This window comes from Zeugodacus cucurbitae, chromosome 3 (assembly GCF_028554725.1).
Source record: "Zeugodacus cucurbitae isolate PBARC_wt_2022May chromosome 3, idZeuCucr1.2, whole genome shotgun sequence".
Lineage (NCBI taxonomy): Eukaryota > Metazoa > Arthropoda > Insecta > Diptera > Tephritidae > Zeugodacus > Zeugodacus cucurbitae.
Genome location: NC_071668.1, coordinates 62,918,921 through 62,939,518, shown reverse-complemented (window position 1 = coordinate 62,939,518; position 20,598 = coordinate 62,918,921). Strand labels below are relative to the sequence as shown.

General features: G+C 32.6%; 1 protein-coding gene across 2 annotated transcripts in view; it reads left to right on the top strand.

The window, feature by feature from the left end:
• The window catches only part of LOC105208477 (discoidin domain-containing receptor 2), a 384,778-nt gene extending 377,380 nt beyond the window's left edge, over positions 1–7,398 (top strand). For both annotated transcript variants that reach the window (XM_011178347.3, XM_011178346.3), the window contains exons 18-19: positions 6,344–6,493; positions 6,616–7,398. In XM_011178347.3, the coding sequence (XP_011176649.1) occupies positions 6,344–6,493; positions 6,616–6,777 (312 nt within the window). In that variant the 3' untranslated portion in view covers positions 6,778–7,398. The remainder of the gene's footprint in view (positions 1–6,343; positions 6,494–6,615) is intronic.
• Positions 7,399–20,598: the final 13,200 nt, after the last annotated feature.

Genomic DNA, 20,598 nt, shown 5'->3' with positions numbered 1-20,598 from the left:
TGAGTGACTTATAGAGAGTTATTTTAGTTTTAGTTTAGAGAGGGGGCTCTGTAGAAAATAGTGAAAAACCAAACTGGAATGATATAATCCTAAATCTTAATCTACTACTGATCCTTAAATCTTAAATTACAATGAATTTGAAAAGGGTCAACTGAAATAAAATTATTCAAAATTTAAGTTCTATCGAAGATGCTTGGGCTATAATCCCGAGCGGAAGAAACGAATCGGGATAAATCCATAAACTATGTTAGGCTGGGTTAAAAGGCGGAACCTCAAGACAAGCGACCGGAGGAATTTACTTGGACAAGTTAAAATATCGATCTTTTGTGATGTCTATAACTTCCAGATATAGATCATAAAAACCATGTATATTGAACGAAGTGTTGTAGGTCTATAACTTTGCTTCCGCCTTTTTTTTGTAAATTTAAGGCTTTATTTCACTTAGGACAGCCTCACCGTGCGTATCCGAAAGCATTCCATGAGCCTCAGCCTCACTTTTCTTGGAATTAAAAAAAGAAAAGCAAAATTTACCTCAATTGTCGAGAATTCGGCTCAAAAAGTGACATTTTCCGTTGAGAATAACTTTGGGACGCAAACAGATCTCTACAAACATTTTGTTGGGTTAATGTTGACACAATTGTTCAAGATCGATATAAAAAAAATCGATTTCATCGACCAGTGCTTGACCCTGGAGACATTTATTGAAAAACGGCGGAAGCAAAGTTGTAGACCTAACAATATATAACATAATATATAATTTTAAGATATGTCTACCAAGAAGTTTCACCCTCAACTACACACTCACATATACCAAGAGAAGTCATTTTTTTGGCTCTACTGTACTCCTCTGCCACAGAAAATTTAACAATTACGCGCAAATCTGCCCAAGATTACGACTATTCACTTCAGTGTGACTTTCGTAAAGCTTTTCACCTCTGTTGGCTGAGCATAAAAAGCTACGCAATTAACTAGCAACCCACATTAATAATACAAATACTACTCATGCACCGGCTCAAATTGCCTCCTGGCAACAGCACCACCACTTAAAGCCTTAACCCTTTTCGCCAAATTTTAATAACAAGCAAAACTACTACTATGAATACGAGTATTATGCGGGCTGGCGTACAAGCCGAACAACAAAAGCACGAATAATAAAGTATATGAAATAACTAAAGCAAATAAAATGACAGATAAATGTGTTTTTACTCGTTTCATTTTGCTTTTTTGCAAAAGCTACGCTTATATAAAATGTTTGCCCAAAGGCAGATGAGCGCGAATGAATAAAAAGTGCAAATAACTAGCCGAACAGCGCGCAAAGCAGCGCTGAGCTATGCCGAGCTGAGTGGCAATGAGAGTTGAGCGAGCAGAGCTTGGTGTAAGCCACCCGCGCTAAGGAGAATTACTTTAGCGTGAATTTACTACTGCACTACAACAACAACACCACACACACATGTATAGGTGGCGAGCGTCGTTAGTTGAGCGCGGCAGCGGCAGCGGCTGGCGTAGTGCACGCTCGTATTTTCACATTTGCGCGTAATCCGCGCGCCAGGCGTATAAATTTTCATTTAGCGCGTATTTTCCACACGAAATCGTACGGATGGGATTTAGAAAATTTTCGGTGTTGCACTCAGACAGTATTTTTTTTTTATTTTTTGGTGTTGCAACTACTATTTTTTATGTGCAGTAGAAAATTTCACAGATGTCTTATTTTAATTTTTTTATGTTTTATTTTTCGTCCTTTTTGGGTTTTTGTTGCCACCGAACTATCATTTTAATTTCTCCCATACTTTTCTGCACAAATTTTCAGTTAGTTTTGTGTGAAGCTTTTAAGTACTTTTTCCAGTCAATTCTGTTGGCATTTAATTTGCAGCTAACGTACTAACTGTGACTCTGTAACGGTGCATGTACGATAAGTACTTAGTCTACATAAGAAGAACGAAAAAAGTTAAAATTTATGTAATACTCAACATTAGTCTTCTGTTAGCTGAATACACTTGCTCTAACTAAGGTTCAACTTCAGTACAGGACAATAGTTCCTTGTTATCTGTTGAGTACCATTGGATCCAAGATTTGACATTGTGGATCTGACCGTTTTGTGCCTCTCCAGGTAACCGATGTAGATCACATCTTGAAATGACAATCGATAGAATTTCTTCCCGATGGAACAGACTCCGTCTTCTTCGAATAGGTTCGCAATAGGTTCCACCATTTTGTCCTTCTTCTTGTAATCGAGATACGTCATATGACAACGGTCTCCACACTTTTGACCGACAGAGCAATCTCCTCCTTCTTCGGAGTAGGTTTACGGATGAAGTCCACTGGTTCGATCATTCCTTAATAACCTCTCTGTCCGTGTTGCCCGTCTCCAGGTAATCGATATACGTATTATCTTGAGACAACGGTCTTCACCTTTCTGGCCGACAGAACAGTCTCGGAGTAGGTTTGCGAATGAAATCCACGGGTTCAACCATTCCTTAATAACCTCTCTGTCCGTTTTCCTCTTCTCTAGGTAATCTATGTAGATCACATCTTAAAACAATGAGGGACCGACCTTACCTTACCGACCGATAGAACAGTCTCTGCCTTCTTCCGAGTAGGTTCGAGGGTGAAATCCATAGTTTTAACCATTTCTTGATAAACACTCTGTTCGTTTTGTCCTTCTCCAAGCAATCGATGTTGATCATATCTTGAATTAATGATGAATAACCTCTCTCGGCGATTGAGCAGACTCCGCTTCCATCGGAGCATGTTCTTTGTCCTTGTCTCTCTCTCCTTTTTGTCCTTCTCGAGGTAATCGATGTGGATCACATCTTAAAACTACGGTCTTCACCTTTCTCGCCAATAAAGCAGACTCCGCCTTCATCGGAGTAAGTCCACTGTTTAGACCATTTCTTGTTATCTGTTGGTTATTAGACACTTCTATGAAGTGTTCTCACTGCTACGTGTGTTGTCCGAAGTGAGCAAACGCGGCATCATCGGATCGATGTCCTCCTGATTTCCAATATTTCAATCAGGATATAACCTCAAACATCTACAAATGGAGATCTGGCAATACCAGATTGTCACATTATCCTTAGGGTCGGTCATTTTCAGCCATACATTTTCACAGTAACTATTCCTGAGACTGTAAATTTGTCTTGCTATAGTGGCGCCTTCGAGCGATGAGACAAAGTACTTATTAGACTACCCTCGTATATGTTCGTGTGCTTGTGCTTTTATATGACTGTCTGCGCGTCGCAGTTTTTTGATAATAATTTTCTGTGAAAAGTACAAATTGGCCGTAAAAGTGCGGTTTAGGGGCCACACTTTTTGCCCATTCACTCGCTTACTTTTTTATTATATTCCATTTGTGTGAAAACTATTTGTGCCTTTTTCAGTTTTTACTCCTTTTTTGATTTTTTGATGAGCTCTAGTGCAACTGCAGCGCCGTGGTTGGGGTGGAATAGCGTCTACTGTGGCTGACAGCAAACACTCATATCTCGCTTTTGTACCGGCTGAACTGATTGTGTGGCACAAACTAAAATAGAAGATTAAATAGACAAAAAATGAAAAAAAAAACAATCAAAAAAGCGCCAAGCCATAAAACTGTGGGAGCAATGACTGAAATGAATGGAAAGCAATGACTGCGTGAATGAGCGCATAAATGAATGAATGAATGACTAACTAAATGGCATGACTGTATGAGTCTGGCCTAAAGCGTCGGTTGGATTAAGTTGCCACACAAACGGACACACACACGCATTTACAAAATGGCAATGAAATGACTCTAAAGTTTAGTTTAGAAATGTGAGAATTAAAATAAAATGTTGTAAGGCAGTAGAGAGTCATTGAAATGTATGCTTAATGCCAGGCAAAGTATTCAAATTATTTTCATTCGGCACCCTAAAGGCATGCCAATGCTTTAGTCGTAAACTATGAATATTTTGATGGAGTGGCTAGTATAATTAATGACTTGAATAAATATATTATGGTGTACATTTTCAGCCTTGATTTATCTATATTATGCATATTTAAATAAATTAATCATGCAAAAGGTTTCATGGCAATGAGGGTGGAATATAAAATGGAACACATTTTTTTATAAAAAAAAAAAACATTTCAATAAATTTTCCAAAAAAAATAATATAATAGTCCATATCAGTTTGTGTTGGTTAAAAAGGGAAGTCGCAAGCGCCAGACAACAAGCGGACGCATTTAACCCATCATTAGCCTCATTGCGCTCCTAGTGCAAAATTGTATTTATACAAAAATAATTGTCTCCAAAAGAATACTAGACTGAAATTAGTGGACCATTACATAATATGATTAAGCCATTTTTTCTCGAAGTCCTCAGAACCTCTTTTTCATAAGTTCGGTAGGGATTGTTAAACAGCATCAAAATATTTCCTGAAGATTAGACATTGTAAAATTAACAAGTGTTCTGTTTCTGCTGCATGCCTCAGTTGGAGTTCTGTTGTAATACCTTCCGCAGACGTATGGGGATTTTCGACATACGCTTGATACACTGCAGATCTCTGATGAAGCATTTAGGTTTAGTATATTAAGGCTAATTAGTTCTGAACACCATATAAATTAGCTAATGATATGAAGATGTCATTAATGTTGTAATATAATCCAGAATGTAATCCTTTCCAAACATATTGTATCTTATTCTTTGGGCTAGAACAGAAAAATCAAATTCCAAACGCACTAGTACATGGTAGTACATTATTACGCTTTTCTGTAGAAGTTTAAATTATGTAAAGTAGAGTTCAAAGTTTTTTGAAAACTGATTAGTGTTTTGATCTAAGAAATTTTGAGGCATACAATAGGGTAAGAAATTTTTTACAAAAAGGGGGAGCATAATTTAAATACAACCACCGAAATTTGTCTGTTAAAGGGCATCATCCCATGTGACAGCCTGTTTTTAGGGATTTTTTAGAATTTTTTTTCTATGATAGATAGACTACTACAGAGCTTTAAATTTATTATAATTCATTAACATATATTTCGACGGTATAAATATAAATTTGAAACTAAAGATATTGTGCTTCAAACTTCCCGCACGATTCCGGCTGATTGGCTTATCGTAAACAACAGTTAGGGCGATTTAATCAGTAAGCTTGTAGAAGAAAGTTTGAATCACACACTTTTGAGAAAAACGCATTCAAAATGTCCAGCTCCAAAATCAGAGCTTCTAACTACTGTATCCTTAAAAGCTTCGGATTTTTATGAACCTGTATTCTAGACTTGTTAAGAAAGCAATTTATGAAAAAAATAATCGTTTTTAACCCATCATATGACCTCTTAAGTAAAATAAAGCTTTTTTTTTAATAGGTTAGGTTAGTAAGCAGGAACTTGGACTATTTTAGCGTTGTCTTTTGTGATACCAAAAAACTCATAATGGATAAGAAATACTGTTTCAAACTTCTTAAGTCTGACAATGTCAATACTAATCAATTCGCTTTGTTCGTCCGCACTTGGTAGTCCCCAAGAAGTTTCAACCTCAGTCTAGGAAAAATCTGGGCGTTGGAAGTGGATATGCTCATATAATTCCACCTCGTCTTCCTTTAAACAGCTTTGGCAATTTATCCCTAGACCCAACGCGTGTGTATCTATTGGACAATGTCCAGTAAGCACACCTATGATCAAGCGGAGATAGACCTTGCTGAGGGAAATCGGTTCAAATGACCCTTAATGCTTCACTGCGGGCCAAAAAGAACTCGCAACTGCACGGCTACTGGTAGTTGTCCAGCACTTGATGAGCTCTTGTGATGTCTGTATATCCAGGTCTCGTGCGCAATTGGACATGGACTGTCAACTCGCTTACATTCCGGTATTAATGTTGCTACCATACCCTCTCGAGCTTGAAATTGTGCGTTTTGCTGTTTCTAAAGATTCCACAGTGGTCGGGACTAGGTACATCTGATAGCAAAATAACTAGAAGCTATTGATAAGCATGTTCGATACTCCTTAACTAATCTGAAGCGTACTGTCATCGATTTCAAAGCCGGTGAATAAGATTATAACAAGAATCTGAACAATAACATTAAACAATAGTTACCAAAGCAACAACAATAACTTTCCACCAAATTCTCCCTTAGTGTAAATTTCCAGTAGCCTTCTGTGATTTATTAATTCCAAGTATCAAGCCAATGCGAAACACATCTGTGCGAAAATTTGTGCATTCGTGCGCTTAAGTGAAATTGCAGATGTTGTGGTTCATAATGAAATTATATTAAATGAAAATTATTTTCATTAAGAAAACTCAGTTGAAATACCTATTAACACATTGTTGTATTATTTCCAAATAAATAATTATAAACGAAAATACTAAATATTACGAATTTTTACTTATTCTCAGGGCAAATTCACATCGAAATCGGATGTTTGGTCCTTTGCCGTAACGCTCTGGGAGATCTTAACCTTTGCACGCGAACAACCCTACGAACATTTATCGGATGAGAAAGTAATCGAGAATATCGGACATATCTATGCGGATGATAAGTTGCATGTAAGTTGTTAACAGATTTCAAATATATATATTATAGAAATATATATAATAAACCACAAAATATAACGCTATAAATATATATTATTCAAGATATATTTTATATTTCCTTTCTTTAACCCTAGGAACTACTACCGATGCCTCTAAATTGTCCGCGGGAAATTTACGATTTAATGTGTGAGTGCTGGCAGCGCAACGAATCGAGTCGACCGAATTTCCGTGAGATTCATCTATTTCTACAGCGAAAGAATTTGGGCTTCAAGCCCAACAACACTATGCATTACTAAAGTATGTGAAGTGTGCAAAAAATAACCAACAATTCATGAAAATTTTTCATGTGAAACATTTTCGAAAAAAAAATGATAAACGCCGCTTGTATGGCCGTGAATACTTAGTATTTAAATTATATGTAGATTATAAATTTAATTTGTAAGTAATGCAAAACTCGGCGAATTTAATACTTAAAGACATATGTATGTATGTATGTGGCAAAAGCTACAGAGTGTGTAAATTGCGTATTATGTCGCAAAAAATTTGGTTTAGTCAGCAAATAAGTATCTAAGTAAGTAAGTAAGTAAAGTAGGAAGTCGAAAAAAAACTAATATTCATCGAAAAGACGAATGATGTTAATGCGTTTATAAAGATTTAAGAACGTATTTTTATGTCTTTTGTGCTATATTTTCACTGAAAATTAATTTAAATTTATTTCGTCTAATCGATGAATATTTCAGTCAGCCGTAAAAGCCAAATTTTTTTATGCAGAGAAGTAAAAGTCTAATATTTTCATTGAAAATTAACTCAAAATTGGTTTCATTGAGTCAATGAATACTTATTAAAATAGAAAAGGTTATACGTTTGTAATGAACTAACAGCATATTTTATTTAAATTTATTTCGTCTAATCGATGAATATTTCTTTTGACTGAAAATCCATATTTTTTCGTTCAGGAAACTAAGAGATATCTAATTTTTTCATTGAAAATTTCATTCTAAATTGATTTCATCGAATCAATGAATGTTTATTAAAACTGAAAAGGCTATACATTTTTACTGAACTAACAGCATTTTTTCACTGAAAATTAATATATATTTATTTCGTCTAATCGTTGAATATTTCTTGTGGCTGAAAAAAACTTATTTTTTCATTTAGTAAAGTAAAATTCTAATATTTGCATAGAAAATTAACTCAAAATTTTTTTCATCGAATCATTGAATATTTATTAAAACTGAAAAGTCTATACATTTTTACTGAACTAACTGCATATTTTTATTGAAAATTAATTTAAACTGATTTCATCTAATCGATGAATATTTTTTTTTTCAAAATTTGTTTCATCGATTCAATGAATATTTATTGAAACTATTCAAAATTAAATGCTTGTTAAACTCAAATAATATTAATAAAAATTCAGTGTTTTGAAGTTGTATGAACTGATTTAACTTTTAGGCCGCAAGAAATCATTTTTTAATAATTATAATTTTAGGTTATGAAGGCATTTGTCATAAATTATGAATTTCATTGAAGCGGTGAATTTTATTTAGGTAATTAAATTACAGAAACTAATTTTTTTAATGAAATTTAACCAAAAATACTTTTTTTCATGCGCTTAAAAATTTAATCGAATGGATGAATATTCAAATTCAACCATATCAAATTTAATAATATAATTATGAACAAATTCAAATTGAATTTCCTCTTGCGATGAAATTTAATCTACCTTTAAATGGATAATTTCATTTTTATTTTAAAATAATTTAAAAAAAATTAGCATTGTTTTTATTGTGATTCATTTTACTTTATGGAATAGCAACGGCTTTGAGGTGAAGGAAATATTTATGTAACTAAAGCAAAAGTTCTTAGACGTTAAGACTACAACAATACATCGAATAGACGAAAATTTGTTCGTTTTAACTGATTTTCATCCAATCGATGAATATCATAAAACTAATTTCTGACTAAAAAAAATTTAAAAACTACATATAACAGTATGATGCCCCTAAACTTTTATTTATTTGCATAAAATGCTTATTTTCTATAAATTGGTTCTACAAAACTTTTAATAAGTCAGTCGAAATATGTATATTCGTATCAATATTAAAATAAAATATTTATATTCGATGAATATTAGTTTTTGGGTAAAAAACGTTGTTGGCGTGATTATAAATGTAAGCCAACATTTGAAGTTAATTTTAAATGCAAATAGTAGTAAGCACTTGTAAATTTCACTCAAATGGCCATTTTGAGGCCTCAAAGCGAATACACATCACTAGCATTTCTAGCATATAGTATTATGTATTAAGATTTAATACTTAGGTGTTTATGTATATATTGAAAACTATAACGAATGCGATGTAATCATAGCTGTAAGTTGAAATTATTGTAGGTATAGATGCATATTTTATAAGAAAGAGGTACTCATATTATATTTTAAATAAAAGCTTTGGTTGAAAAATTTATTTTTAATAAATATTTATATTTATTTTGTAAGTTGTAGAAAATATGTTGCCAATATTTTCCCGTAAATTTTCATTCAAATAATTTTATATTTTATTTTAAATAAAAATTTTTTATTTATTCAATGTATACTTATGACTACATAATCTTAAAAATGTAAAAAATACATACGATAGTAATAAACCAACTAAATTCTAAGCTCACAAAAATCAGAAAAATATGTAATAAATGCATTGAAATGCAGTAAGTAAGTTAGTTAGACGTATGTGTACCTATCTCCGCCGCCTGACCTGTCTACAAAGAATCCAATTCTCAGCAAAACATATACGAAAATACTATAAATGCTTCTAACAAATACAAGAAAATTATTTAACTCACCAAGTTTTTGAGAAAAAAAGTAATAATATTAAATACATAGACACAGACACTATATGTTTTATGCATTATGTACACTGGTTACTAAAACTATACATATAAAATATTATGCATTTAATGGTTAGCAGCGCATACAGAGTATATAAAATATTTGTTTTCAATGCGAAATTCTATATTAATGCAAAGTGGAAATGCTGTTAAATTTCTGCAAAAAAAGTATAAAGTAACAGAGCGTTGTAAAACTATGTAGAACCTGCAGATATGTAAATGTTTTTGACAATAAGAGAAAGCAAAAAAAAAATTCATTAAGAATTTTAGTAATTTTATTTTCAGTATGAAAGCTGGTTTTGGGTTCAATAATTTTAGTATTTAATATGCTCGCGAGATATTTAATTTCAATTAAAAAAATAAAATAAAAAATATTTTCATAATTTTATATAATTTCATATATTTTTTTAATTTCTTTTTTAATTCAAAATTATTTGAACTACTCTTATATATTATTTTTTTATTAGAAATGTAGAGATTTTGTGTCAATTAATTGCATATCAATTATAAATGTATAACTATTTTGCGACTCTCCGTTGAGCTGAGAAAATAATCGCTAATCTAATTACTTAATTATTTTAAGCCTCAACGCCATATCATTATCATTTATGTATCATATATGACTTTTCGAATAATTTGCTGCTCTAAAACACATAATTACTATATAAATATGCATGTATATAAATGAATAACTATTGGAATTATATAATATTTCTAGAGCAAAAAACTAGAAATACATACTCATCAAATTTCCCTTGTGCCTTCTTCTGCTATAAATTTCGATTTTCATATTTATAATTTCTTCGTTGTATTGTGTTTACCAAAGAAATATTTTACAGGCGGAAAATATTTCATTTATCATCAGTACGATAACCAATAACTCATATTGGTTACTTAAATAGACGAATAGTATTGCCATTCGAAGAATGATATGGACTTTTATCTTAAACAGTTTGTTCCCAGTTTTTTTTATCATCCGGTTTTTCACAGAATGTTATCATATTTTAGGGTTCTTCTCTCTTGAAAAGAACTATGCATAGAGAGTAAATACGAGAGTTGATATATAACTTACCGATCCAAATAGAGATCAAGAGGAAATAATCCCTACAGTCACTTGCTTGAGGCTGAGCCGCTTCCATAATCTTTTCTGAACACCGACCAGACTTCGGACGCGACTAACTTCGGACAAGCACATAACGTCACCAGCTATTACCACCTTCCTTGACTATTTCCACGTGAATGGAAGCCGGACTGCTTGATAGAACCATCAAAAGCACTTTCCTGAAATACGCAACTATTCCGACTAGACTGAGGATGCCACTGACTTCTGACAACACCTTCCTTGAATAACTACCCGTGAATGCTATCCAATGAGTCAAATCACAAATTATTGCAAACACCGAGTTGCTCGTCCAGTTTCGTTCTGGATACTGTAGTAGATTAAACTCCTACTTATAAAAACTGGATCCGGATATATCCAACATATGTTCCGCATGACACTAACCACCTCTTTTGATGCCCAATAAACCCCACCCATCTAATAACCTCTTCCCTTTGATCCGATCCTGTCGGAACAGCTTCTTTTTTGGGCCTCCCTTAAAGCTTTTATAACCTCAGAATTGTAGAATCACATGAGTATGCGGTTAATCGTGATTCAAAACCCTGTTTTAGTACTTCCTCATCTCAGATATGATAAACCTTTAACCTTTTTTTCAACATAAAGCTTTGAAAAAGTTCGCATAATTCGTATTAAAAAAAATTTAAATTTGAATGTCATAATTTATTTTAATACTGTTGACTACACTATTGTACATAATTTTCGCCTATTTTCATCACATTTTCAACACATCACCCATCAAGCTTTTTCTCTCCTACCACCTTCCTTTTAGTGCTTATCTTCTGTTGCTTCCAAAAAGCTTTAAATATTAAAAAATAAAAGGTTTCGCTACTAATTACAAGTATTAGAAGAAAAAAATAATAATTAAAATTATTTGTGCAATTTTTTACCATAAGCATATAGTGTGTATGTATGTATGTATATTTATATGTCACGAAATTATAAATGTAGTTTTAATTAAGTGAAACTTCAATAATAATGCGAAATTGAGATTATGAATTAATAAAAGCAAAAACAGCTATTGTACTAAATTACGTAAATGTGTAACTGTATAAAATGCGCTTCATTGAAGTAGAAAGCAAACTTAATATGTATGTGTGTATGTAATTAACTATTTATATATAGGCAACAATGCATTAATAGCGTGTATGTTTGTATGTGTGTCTTTTTTAATAAAGCTTACGCGAACTTTTTTGATGTGCAACACGACAAAATACACTTATTTGCTAAAATATTGTGTGTATTTAATGAGAAAAAAATTAAAAAATAAAATAAAATTATTATAAATTTAATTAGTGCCATTTGCCAACTGCATTTATTATGTATTTGAAGAAATTGGTAAAGTAAATAAATGAATTGTAAAGGAATTAAGTGAATTAATTAATTAAAATTCTATTTAATTTCCGTTGAAGCCATAACTGTTTATAAGTAACTGAGTGGATTGTATACAGTTAATTTATTAAGGATTTGAAGCCATATTTTTGGTGTATGTATGTATGTGTAATTTATTTAGAATAACACTTAAACTTTTTTGAAATTAATTTAATTTTTGTTAAGAAGAATTATTGTTTTTTTAACAAAAATAATTATAAGTCAAAGACATGAAATGTTATTGTTTCGCTAACAACGAATTAACGCAAAAGCATGTGAATGTAGCTGAAGTCTAATACATAGTGCTAAGTAATATATGTGAAGGAGAACTCAATTACATATAAAATAAATTTAAATTATATATATATATAAGTGTGCAATCGGTGTGAAAATTTCTTAGGCACTCACATTTTCAATTTGAAGCAAATCAATATTTTTCGCAATTTTTAACATTTTATGTGTGTGAATATGCAAATTAAATAAATGTGTTAATTAAAAAATAATAATAAATAATTTTGTTCGATAATTGTTAATTAAATAATATTTTGAAATTTTTTTTCGAAAATAAAATATTAAAATTTTCTTTATAAATAAAATATTAAAAATTTTGTTTTTACATTTTTTTTTAATAAAATATAAAAATATTTTTTTTAAATAAAAAATTCAAATATTTTGTATTGAAAATAAAATATTCAATTTTTTTTTTGAAAAGAAAATATTCAATATTTTTTATAAATAGAATTTTCCAATATTTTTTTTTTTTGAAAATAAAATTTTTTTTTGAAAATAAATTTTCCAAATATTTTTTTGAAAATAAAATGTTCAAATATTTTTTTGAAAATAAAATGTTCAAATTTGTTTTTGAAAATAAATATAATAATATTTTTTAAATAACATAAAATTTTCGCATATATGTGTTTATAAAAAAAATATTTACTTTAAAATTGTCACACATTTTATAAAAATATTGACATTTATGACACAAAAAGATCAGCAAAATTTTTTTCTCTCACAAAAAAACGCTTAATACACACTTCAGCGCCAAAAAAATGCCGCAAAAGTTTAGTTTAAAGTAAACTTGCGCTTAAAAACCACAAGAATGCACGCAGCGAGTATATGAAAAAAAAAATTAAACAAAAATAATAATAATAAAAATGTGAATGCAACTAAAATACAAATAATGTTGAGCACAATCATGTTTCAATCGACAACAAGTACAGTAAAACCTATAAACAAGTTATAAACGAAAAAAAAATAAACACTACTTATTAACTAAATGCAAGTGAAAGCATATGAATTTGAAATTGAATGCGTAAAGCATTGAAATACAATATAAATTGACACACATAGTTTGTATTAAGCAAAGCATAGCTGTAAGTAAGTACATAGAACACTTTGGAGATGCAGGTGAATTACGAAAAATATGAATTGTCATTAAGAATTAAAAAGAAACACAGTATAAGAAAACCAAAATTATTTAAAAAATTGTGAGTAAAACTTATATACTATATATATATATATATTAAATAAAGAAACACACAATTCAACTAATAATGAGATTGCAATGTGTTTTATTTACAGTGGCTATGAAGCTGTTTTATTTATTTTTAACAAATTTCGCAATTTTTCCTATAGGCTTAGGCTTGTTCTATTTTTATAAGTTGAATTATATCTCACTTTTTACCAAAGATTTATAAAAATCCCTACAACTTGTTTAAATTTATACGAAAGACATAACCATAAAATATTTTTCGTTTCACGCTTAGGCCAAGAACTTAGTGTAAAGGCAAATAAAGTGAAGATATCTCAAAAGATAAAAAAAATCAGTTCAGTCTTTGCTTTCCGACTGAAAGTGCTTTAGAAAATATTTGAAATTTACCCCACGACTTGATGAATATAAGAATCAAGAAATAAGCTTCTGGACTCTTCAAATCTTATGAAAGAACACCTTAATCCCAATTTCATTAAGACTGAGAACGAGTTGGTTCTCCGTGCTCTTCGCGCTTTTCCTCTTTGGTTCTTATTTACGAATTCCAATAAGCTCTGGTCATCAACCAGCATTTGTCCGGCTCCGAGATTCTACTGGCGCAATGTTGAACGTAAGAGGTCTGTTGAACTGCTTCATAGCTTCAATGGTTTAATAAAGACTTCAAATCGAATCACGTCGGAAGGACAAAAATAGTACATAGCTATAAAATCTATTTAAATTGGCTTTATACTGGATACTTTCCAATATCATACATAAAAAATGTATGAATGAAGGCGAGATGGAAACATCCTTACACCTTCCTATGCACTGCAAGCATTCTATAAACTGCGTTATAAATCATTGAGAGGCCTGGAAATTTATCTAGAATTTATATGTATTAGCTAACTCAAAAAGATGTGACGGGAACAAAGCGCTTAGTCGTTGTAAAAATGACCTCCTGATACATATTAGGAATTCTTAACACCATGAAGGACATTTGAAGAAATACATTAAGATACAGTGGTACAGAAAATAATTTTTTGAGGTGAACACTCTAAGATTTACATTTAACGAAATCTGGAAATGTTTTAAGAACCACCTTTTTCAAATAACAAAGTCAGTAGCGCCACTCAATTATGTAAAAATTATGTAAAGATTTCGATTTCGAGCGCATCGCTCAACTTATGGTACTATTCTGTTACTATTCGCAACACCATCACCCATCGTGAGACCCAGCATTCCTTATTGGGTAATGTTCGACCGAGTAGACCACGTCCAGCACGCTGTGAAGAAAATATAGCAGCTGAGAGTGTACACGAAGACCGTGGAGAGTGATTCGGCGCTGTATGCGTAGAAAATACAGCTCGTACAAGAATTGAAACAGCTCGACCTACCCAAGCGACATCGCTTCGCCCTATGGGCTCTTGAATAGTTCCTAATCCGACGTTTTCGAGCCAAATTCTGTTCAGACATGATGCCTATTTCTGGATCAATTTCATACAGAAAAAACAACGGTTTAGTGTGGTTTGAGGGACGGTGGAATCATAGCAACCGTCAATGGCGACCGTTAGCGCGCTAGACTTAGTACTTACCGATCTTAACAGAGTTAGATCGTCGAAAGGGCAGCCCTTGACCATATAAAATCCGGGTCAACTCCGGTAACATAGAACCGGCTGCAGTGGGAGCTCTTACTTATCCAGGCTGAACCCCGACATACAAAATACATGGCCTGCATGCCCAACGAACCCTACTCATCTAACACCCCTTTCCCTTTGGTCCCACCCCATCGAAACAGCATTTTCCTGGGCCTCCCGTTAGATAACCTCGACGACTACTAGACTTAAGCTTTCCGGCAGGGATAGATAATCGCTACGACAACAACCGTTAGCGCGCCAGGTTAACCGAATATTTGATGTCTGAAATTGAAGCTCGTTACAACACCACTTCCCACATCGCATCAATCAATGGATTTATTGAGAGAGAACTTCGGTGCGCAGATAATTTATCGTTTTGGGACGGTGGCGAACAATTCCGCTTCGATTCAAACCTTGGCGTGTCTTTCGCCGGTTAGCAGTCAAAATGCTCAAACGAGTCATCGAAAATTAGAATCAACGGATGGACTATCTGAGACGGAGCCGCAGACAACATTTACAATAGATAATATTTAAAAAATAAATGCCAAAGAATGTTCTTTCATGATTTTTCCCATTATTTAAATTTTCTGTGTTTTCTTTTTTTAAAGTAGGGAACCTCGAAATGAATCGCCCTTTATAATGGCATATATTAGGAAATAGGTTCGTGAGATAAGGCGTTTTGAGTGACGGTAGAGAAGAGAGTTCAAACTTTTTTTTTCGATTATGGTATATTACTTAATCAAGTGCGTTGGGTATGTTAATAGGCTTTGAAAGAGAATTTAAGGGCGAAAGAGAGCTTTCACATTTTAATAAAAAAAACTTTAAGCTTTCAATTTGAATACGGCAATAAATGTCATCAAAAACCTTTCAGCAGCTGAGAGGACTAACAAAATATATTAGACAAAATTAATTTTCGGATAGTATTATCCAAAGAAATAACACCGTCGAAGCACAGCTATTTCATTAAATATTCTTTTTGTATTTAAGTTTCACTAAGAAATGCTAAATACCTAAAATATAATTGCCCAAATTTAAGTACACAGCTCAGCGTTGTGTAATAATTTAAGCCACCAGCTGCGCAACGGTCTTCATTTGACCCGCTTTTATAGCCATAAAACGACTCGTTGAACTACTTTGACAAATGTAAATATTTTGAAACTAATTTTATTTCAACTTTTCCTGCCACCACCACCACCACTTCACTCCACCGACCGGCTGACCATAATTACATTATGCAGTTCATAAAAGAAAATCCAAACCGAATGAAATATGCATTTTATATCCAATTCATTACATAATTCATTATGGAAAGCTCGCTCTTACGACCGGCATCATAAAATTTTCTCCAATTCAAACAAATGAAAAATTCAGAATTTTACCTGAGAATAAATGGAGAAGAAAGCATATGAAAGGAAGGAGCTGAGTTTTATGGTGACTAACAGTGATGCTGTTGGTGGAGGAGTACAAAGTTGTACGGCGTGGGTGGGACAATGTTGCCGGTTTGTTTGTGTGTATGTGTGTCTTCACAAAGGTAGTTATGCTTAGCAAATTCTAATTTCGTTACTTCACAGTTATGTGTGTTAGTAAGCAAAACAAATAAGAGCAAACAATGGACGCAATGAAAAAGGAAAATGGGAAATTCGTTTAGGGTACACAGGTGAAGGATGCGGCCGAAAGAGCATGAGACCGACGCAGATAGCGCGTAAAATGGCAAATGAATGTATGAATGCAGAGAGTCATAACAACGCGTACACACGCACCTATTGACAACAACAACAGACAGCAGCCAGCAGCCGGTAGTCTTATCTTGGCGTGTTGCCTCGGCTGCAATTTCCAACGCCACCACCGCCACCATTACCACCACCAAGCGCAGCTGGGCACCATTTGATTAATTTTCAAATCCCTCGCATTCACAAAATATGCCCCGCGACAACAACAACAGAAAATACCAACAACAACAGCAATAATAATAGCAGCATTACAAACCAAGCAGTAACAGCAATAACAATGGCAGAAGTTGCAAGAACCATAGCAACAGCTCGTATAACGTAGTGGCAACGCACTCGGCGTACACATCTGCTTGCAGAACCGCCCAAGTGCTTAAAGCAGACTTAAATTCTCAAGCAAAATGTCTATAGTGTTGTTTTGCTGCTATGTGCTACTCTGGGGCAAACATCGTGCCAAAAGAATCAGGTGCGTCTATTGAATTTTGTGGGTTAGTTTTATGCGCAGGAAGATACGGTGGTCGAGTAAAATGGTCCATGGATATTAAGAAATATTTTATTAAAATATTTTTTTATTAAAAAAAATCAAATATTATTATTATTATGAAGAGTTCAAAACCTTAACAAAGCCCCATATCACGGAAGAAGAACTAGTGTTTTGTTTGAGTCCTCACTTTTCTAATGTTCCAATGGTCTATTACATATAAATTCGACGATTTTCTAATCTACACACAATTTACATCTCTTTTATTCACAACACACCTTTTTCTCACTGAATTGTTCACTTTTAAATTCAATAGACTTAACCTTGAAGAGAGAGAAAGAGAGAGAAATATAATTTTCTATTTGCTTTTCCAAAAATATCACTCGTAGTTTTTCGAGAGGCATTCAGAATAGTATGAAATAAATAATATTTCACAAAATTTAATATTGCTAAAATGTAATGAGCCTAGACGAAAGTTCTGAAATTGAGATTGCGGTCCAAAAGTGTCCTTTTTTGGCAAAAAACACGAAATAGGGACATACAAACTCTTTCAGATCTTTTTAACAGGCAGTTCTACCTTAGTTAATTTATTTAATCGGAGAAGGGATCTATAAATTTGGTAGCCCTATAAAACCTTCTCCGCATCGAGATTATGATCATCAATATAATTTATGAACTAACTACAGTATTGATTCATTAGTTTCTGATATGAACATAACTTTAATCAACTTATAACACTTAATTAACGCCTATAATGTTCTAGATATGCAGACATATATAAGAAGGGAACAAAAGAGTCATTAACAATACTACATCGGTTTAACATTAAAAATATTTCCAATAACCTTTTTGCACAGTTAATTGTTCAATTAACTGGTCTTTGCTCGATTAAAGCGTTGATTTTGATCTATTTACTATACAAACGAAAAATCTTAATTTACTACATTAATTATGAATCTAATACTAATCGAGTAGAAAATGAAATGCAGCTCTGCGGGTTGTTGTCTATGCTATAAATCTGGATGTGTTTATTGATAACATAACAATCAGCGGATGAAACTTATCAACTTCTTATGAACAGCAAAAACAAAAATGTATAATAGCTGATCGTTAATAGAGTAGTCAGCTGTGCGAAAGGCAAAAATTGGTTTCTCAATTGAAATCTTAATGCATTAAGGGGTTATATACAGTTAGAATTTAAAAAAAAATCGATTTTTTTTATTTCATTATCTTAATGTACATATATTTAAGAATACACACAGAAAATTTCATATCGTTCCGGTGAATATTTTCAAAGTTACAAGCAAATGAAAAGGCGTTTCGGAGTGCTTGGAAGTACAAGGTCCAAACTTTAAACGCGTTTTCTCAAAATGGTGTTTTCAAAGTCAGTGACCAACATTACTCGAAAACGGCTAGACCGATTAGTCTCAAATTTTAACACGACCTTCTTAAATATATTTTTTAGTAATTAATCGTAGATTTTTTCTCTCCGATAAATATTTTTTTTTTTATAAACAATTTAAGGCCGAAATTTCGGTGAAGAATCGATTTTTTTTTTTTGAGAAACCGTCATTTTGTCAAAAAATTTTATTTTGCTTATTCCTTCGATTAATTACTAGATTTAACATTATTTTAACGAAATCTGTTTGGTTTTTTAATTTCGGATGATCCAGTTCCGAGATATAGTGGTCACCGCAAAACGTCTTTTTTGAGAGTAGCTCCTGGAGATCAGCTGTAGCTCTTTTTCAAATAAATATTTTTACTAGTACTAAGTCTTAAAATACAGTTAAAAGATACCATAATATGTGTATAAATTTTTGGATCAATAAATTAAAAAGTTTTCTCAGAAAAAATTCTGGAAAATTCACTTTTTTTCGGCCGTCTAACTGTATATAACCCCTTAAATTAAATTGGCTGAGCGAAAAGTCTATAATGCCATGAATTCGGCAAATCCACAAAAATTATGCAGTTACTTGACACTATGTTTGAGAGAAATAGAGGTATGCATCGCTCCATAAACTTAAGTACAGTTAAAGAGAATGTTTTAATGAATAAGACTGATATAGGAAAGATATTGACTGATAGAAAGAACGATACCTAGATCCAGTCGTCTAACTCCAAGCAAAAAAGTTTCTTAGTAAAGAAAATCTCATATATTGGCTGATCCAAGTATAGCTAGTTCATCATAGAAAGACTTACGCTTGAACAATATTACGAATTGTTCAATTTTATTACGAAAATTAATTTTGCTTCGCTCTATGGGCTCTTGAAAAGATCTATGAAGAAGCTTGATTGGGTATATAAACAAGCAAAATTTCTGCTTTTGAACGAAGAGATTCATTCAGAAAAAACATCGATTTGGTGTGGTTTGTGAGCCGTTGCAATCATCGTTAAAAAATGATGCCATGATAGCCGATTATTTGATACCTGAAATTGAAGCTCATGATCTCTACGATATTTGGTTTCAACCAGACGTTACCACTTCACACACATCGCATCAATCAATAGACTTATTGGACTAATTTCACGTTTTGGGCCGTTCGATTGGCCACCAAGATCGTGTGAAATCTCACCGTTTGACTTTTTCCTGTGGGGATATGAAAAGTCTAAAGTCTAGGCGGACAATCCTGCTTCTATTCAAGCCTTAGCGCAAAACGAAATTTGGACTTATCTGAAACGTAGCCGCGGATAACATTTGAAAGAGATAATCTTTAAAAAATAAATACCAAAGAATGTCCTTTCGAACCATAATAAACATTCCCCATTAAATTTTAATTTTCTGTGTTTTTTTCTTTAAAAAATATGGAACCTCAGACTGGACAACAATTTATATAGGTAATGAAAAATAAGTAAGACATCAAATGGAAATTTAGGTTTGGTGTATCAAAATAAAGAGTTTAGTTCAATTTACAGCATAAACACGAGTTTAATATTTTGTTTAAGAGGTACATCTAAGTTTCAACCATTAAAATGGTGTTTAAGGCTGGTTTATAGATTTTTTCGATAAACTCCGTGTTTGTGAGAAGTCTGCAATGCCAATGTAATGTGAGTTTAAGGATATTTGATTTTAGTAAACTCCGAGTTTAGGAAAAGTGTTTAATGCCAACCAGTAAAATGGCTACTAAACTTCAGTTTCTTGGAAGCTCAAAAGGATCTACAGCTGATTTATAAGTGAAGGTAAGTGTAGTTGCGGTCAACAACTCCTGTTATCGCCATTTTCAAATAACCATCTTGTCAAACTCGAATTTATGATAATCATTGCGTAGGGATTGACTAAAGTCTTTCATATAAAATTTCTTCGCACCACATTTTACTTAGAAACGTCACACTGTGCGTTTACTCCTGCGTTGACTCCTCCAGCAGACTACTGTTAGTGTTGTTGCTGCTGCAAAAGTACAATTGTATTTATGTAATTATGTATGCATAAATGTAT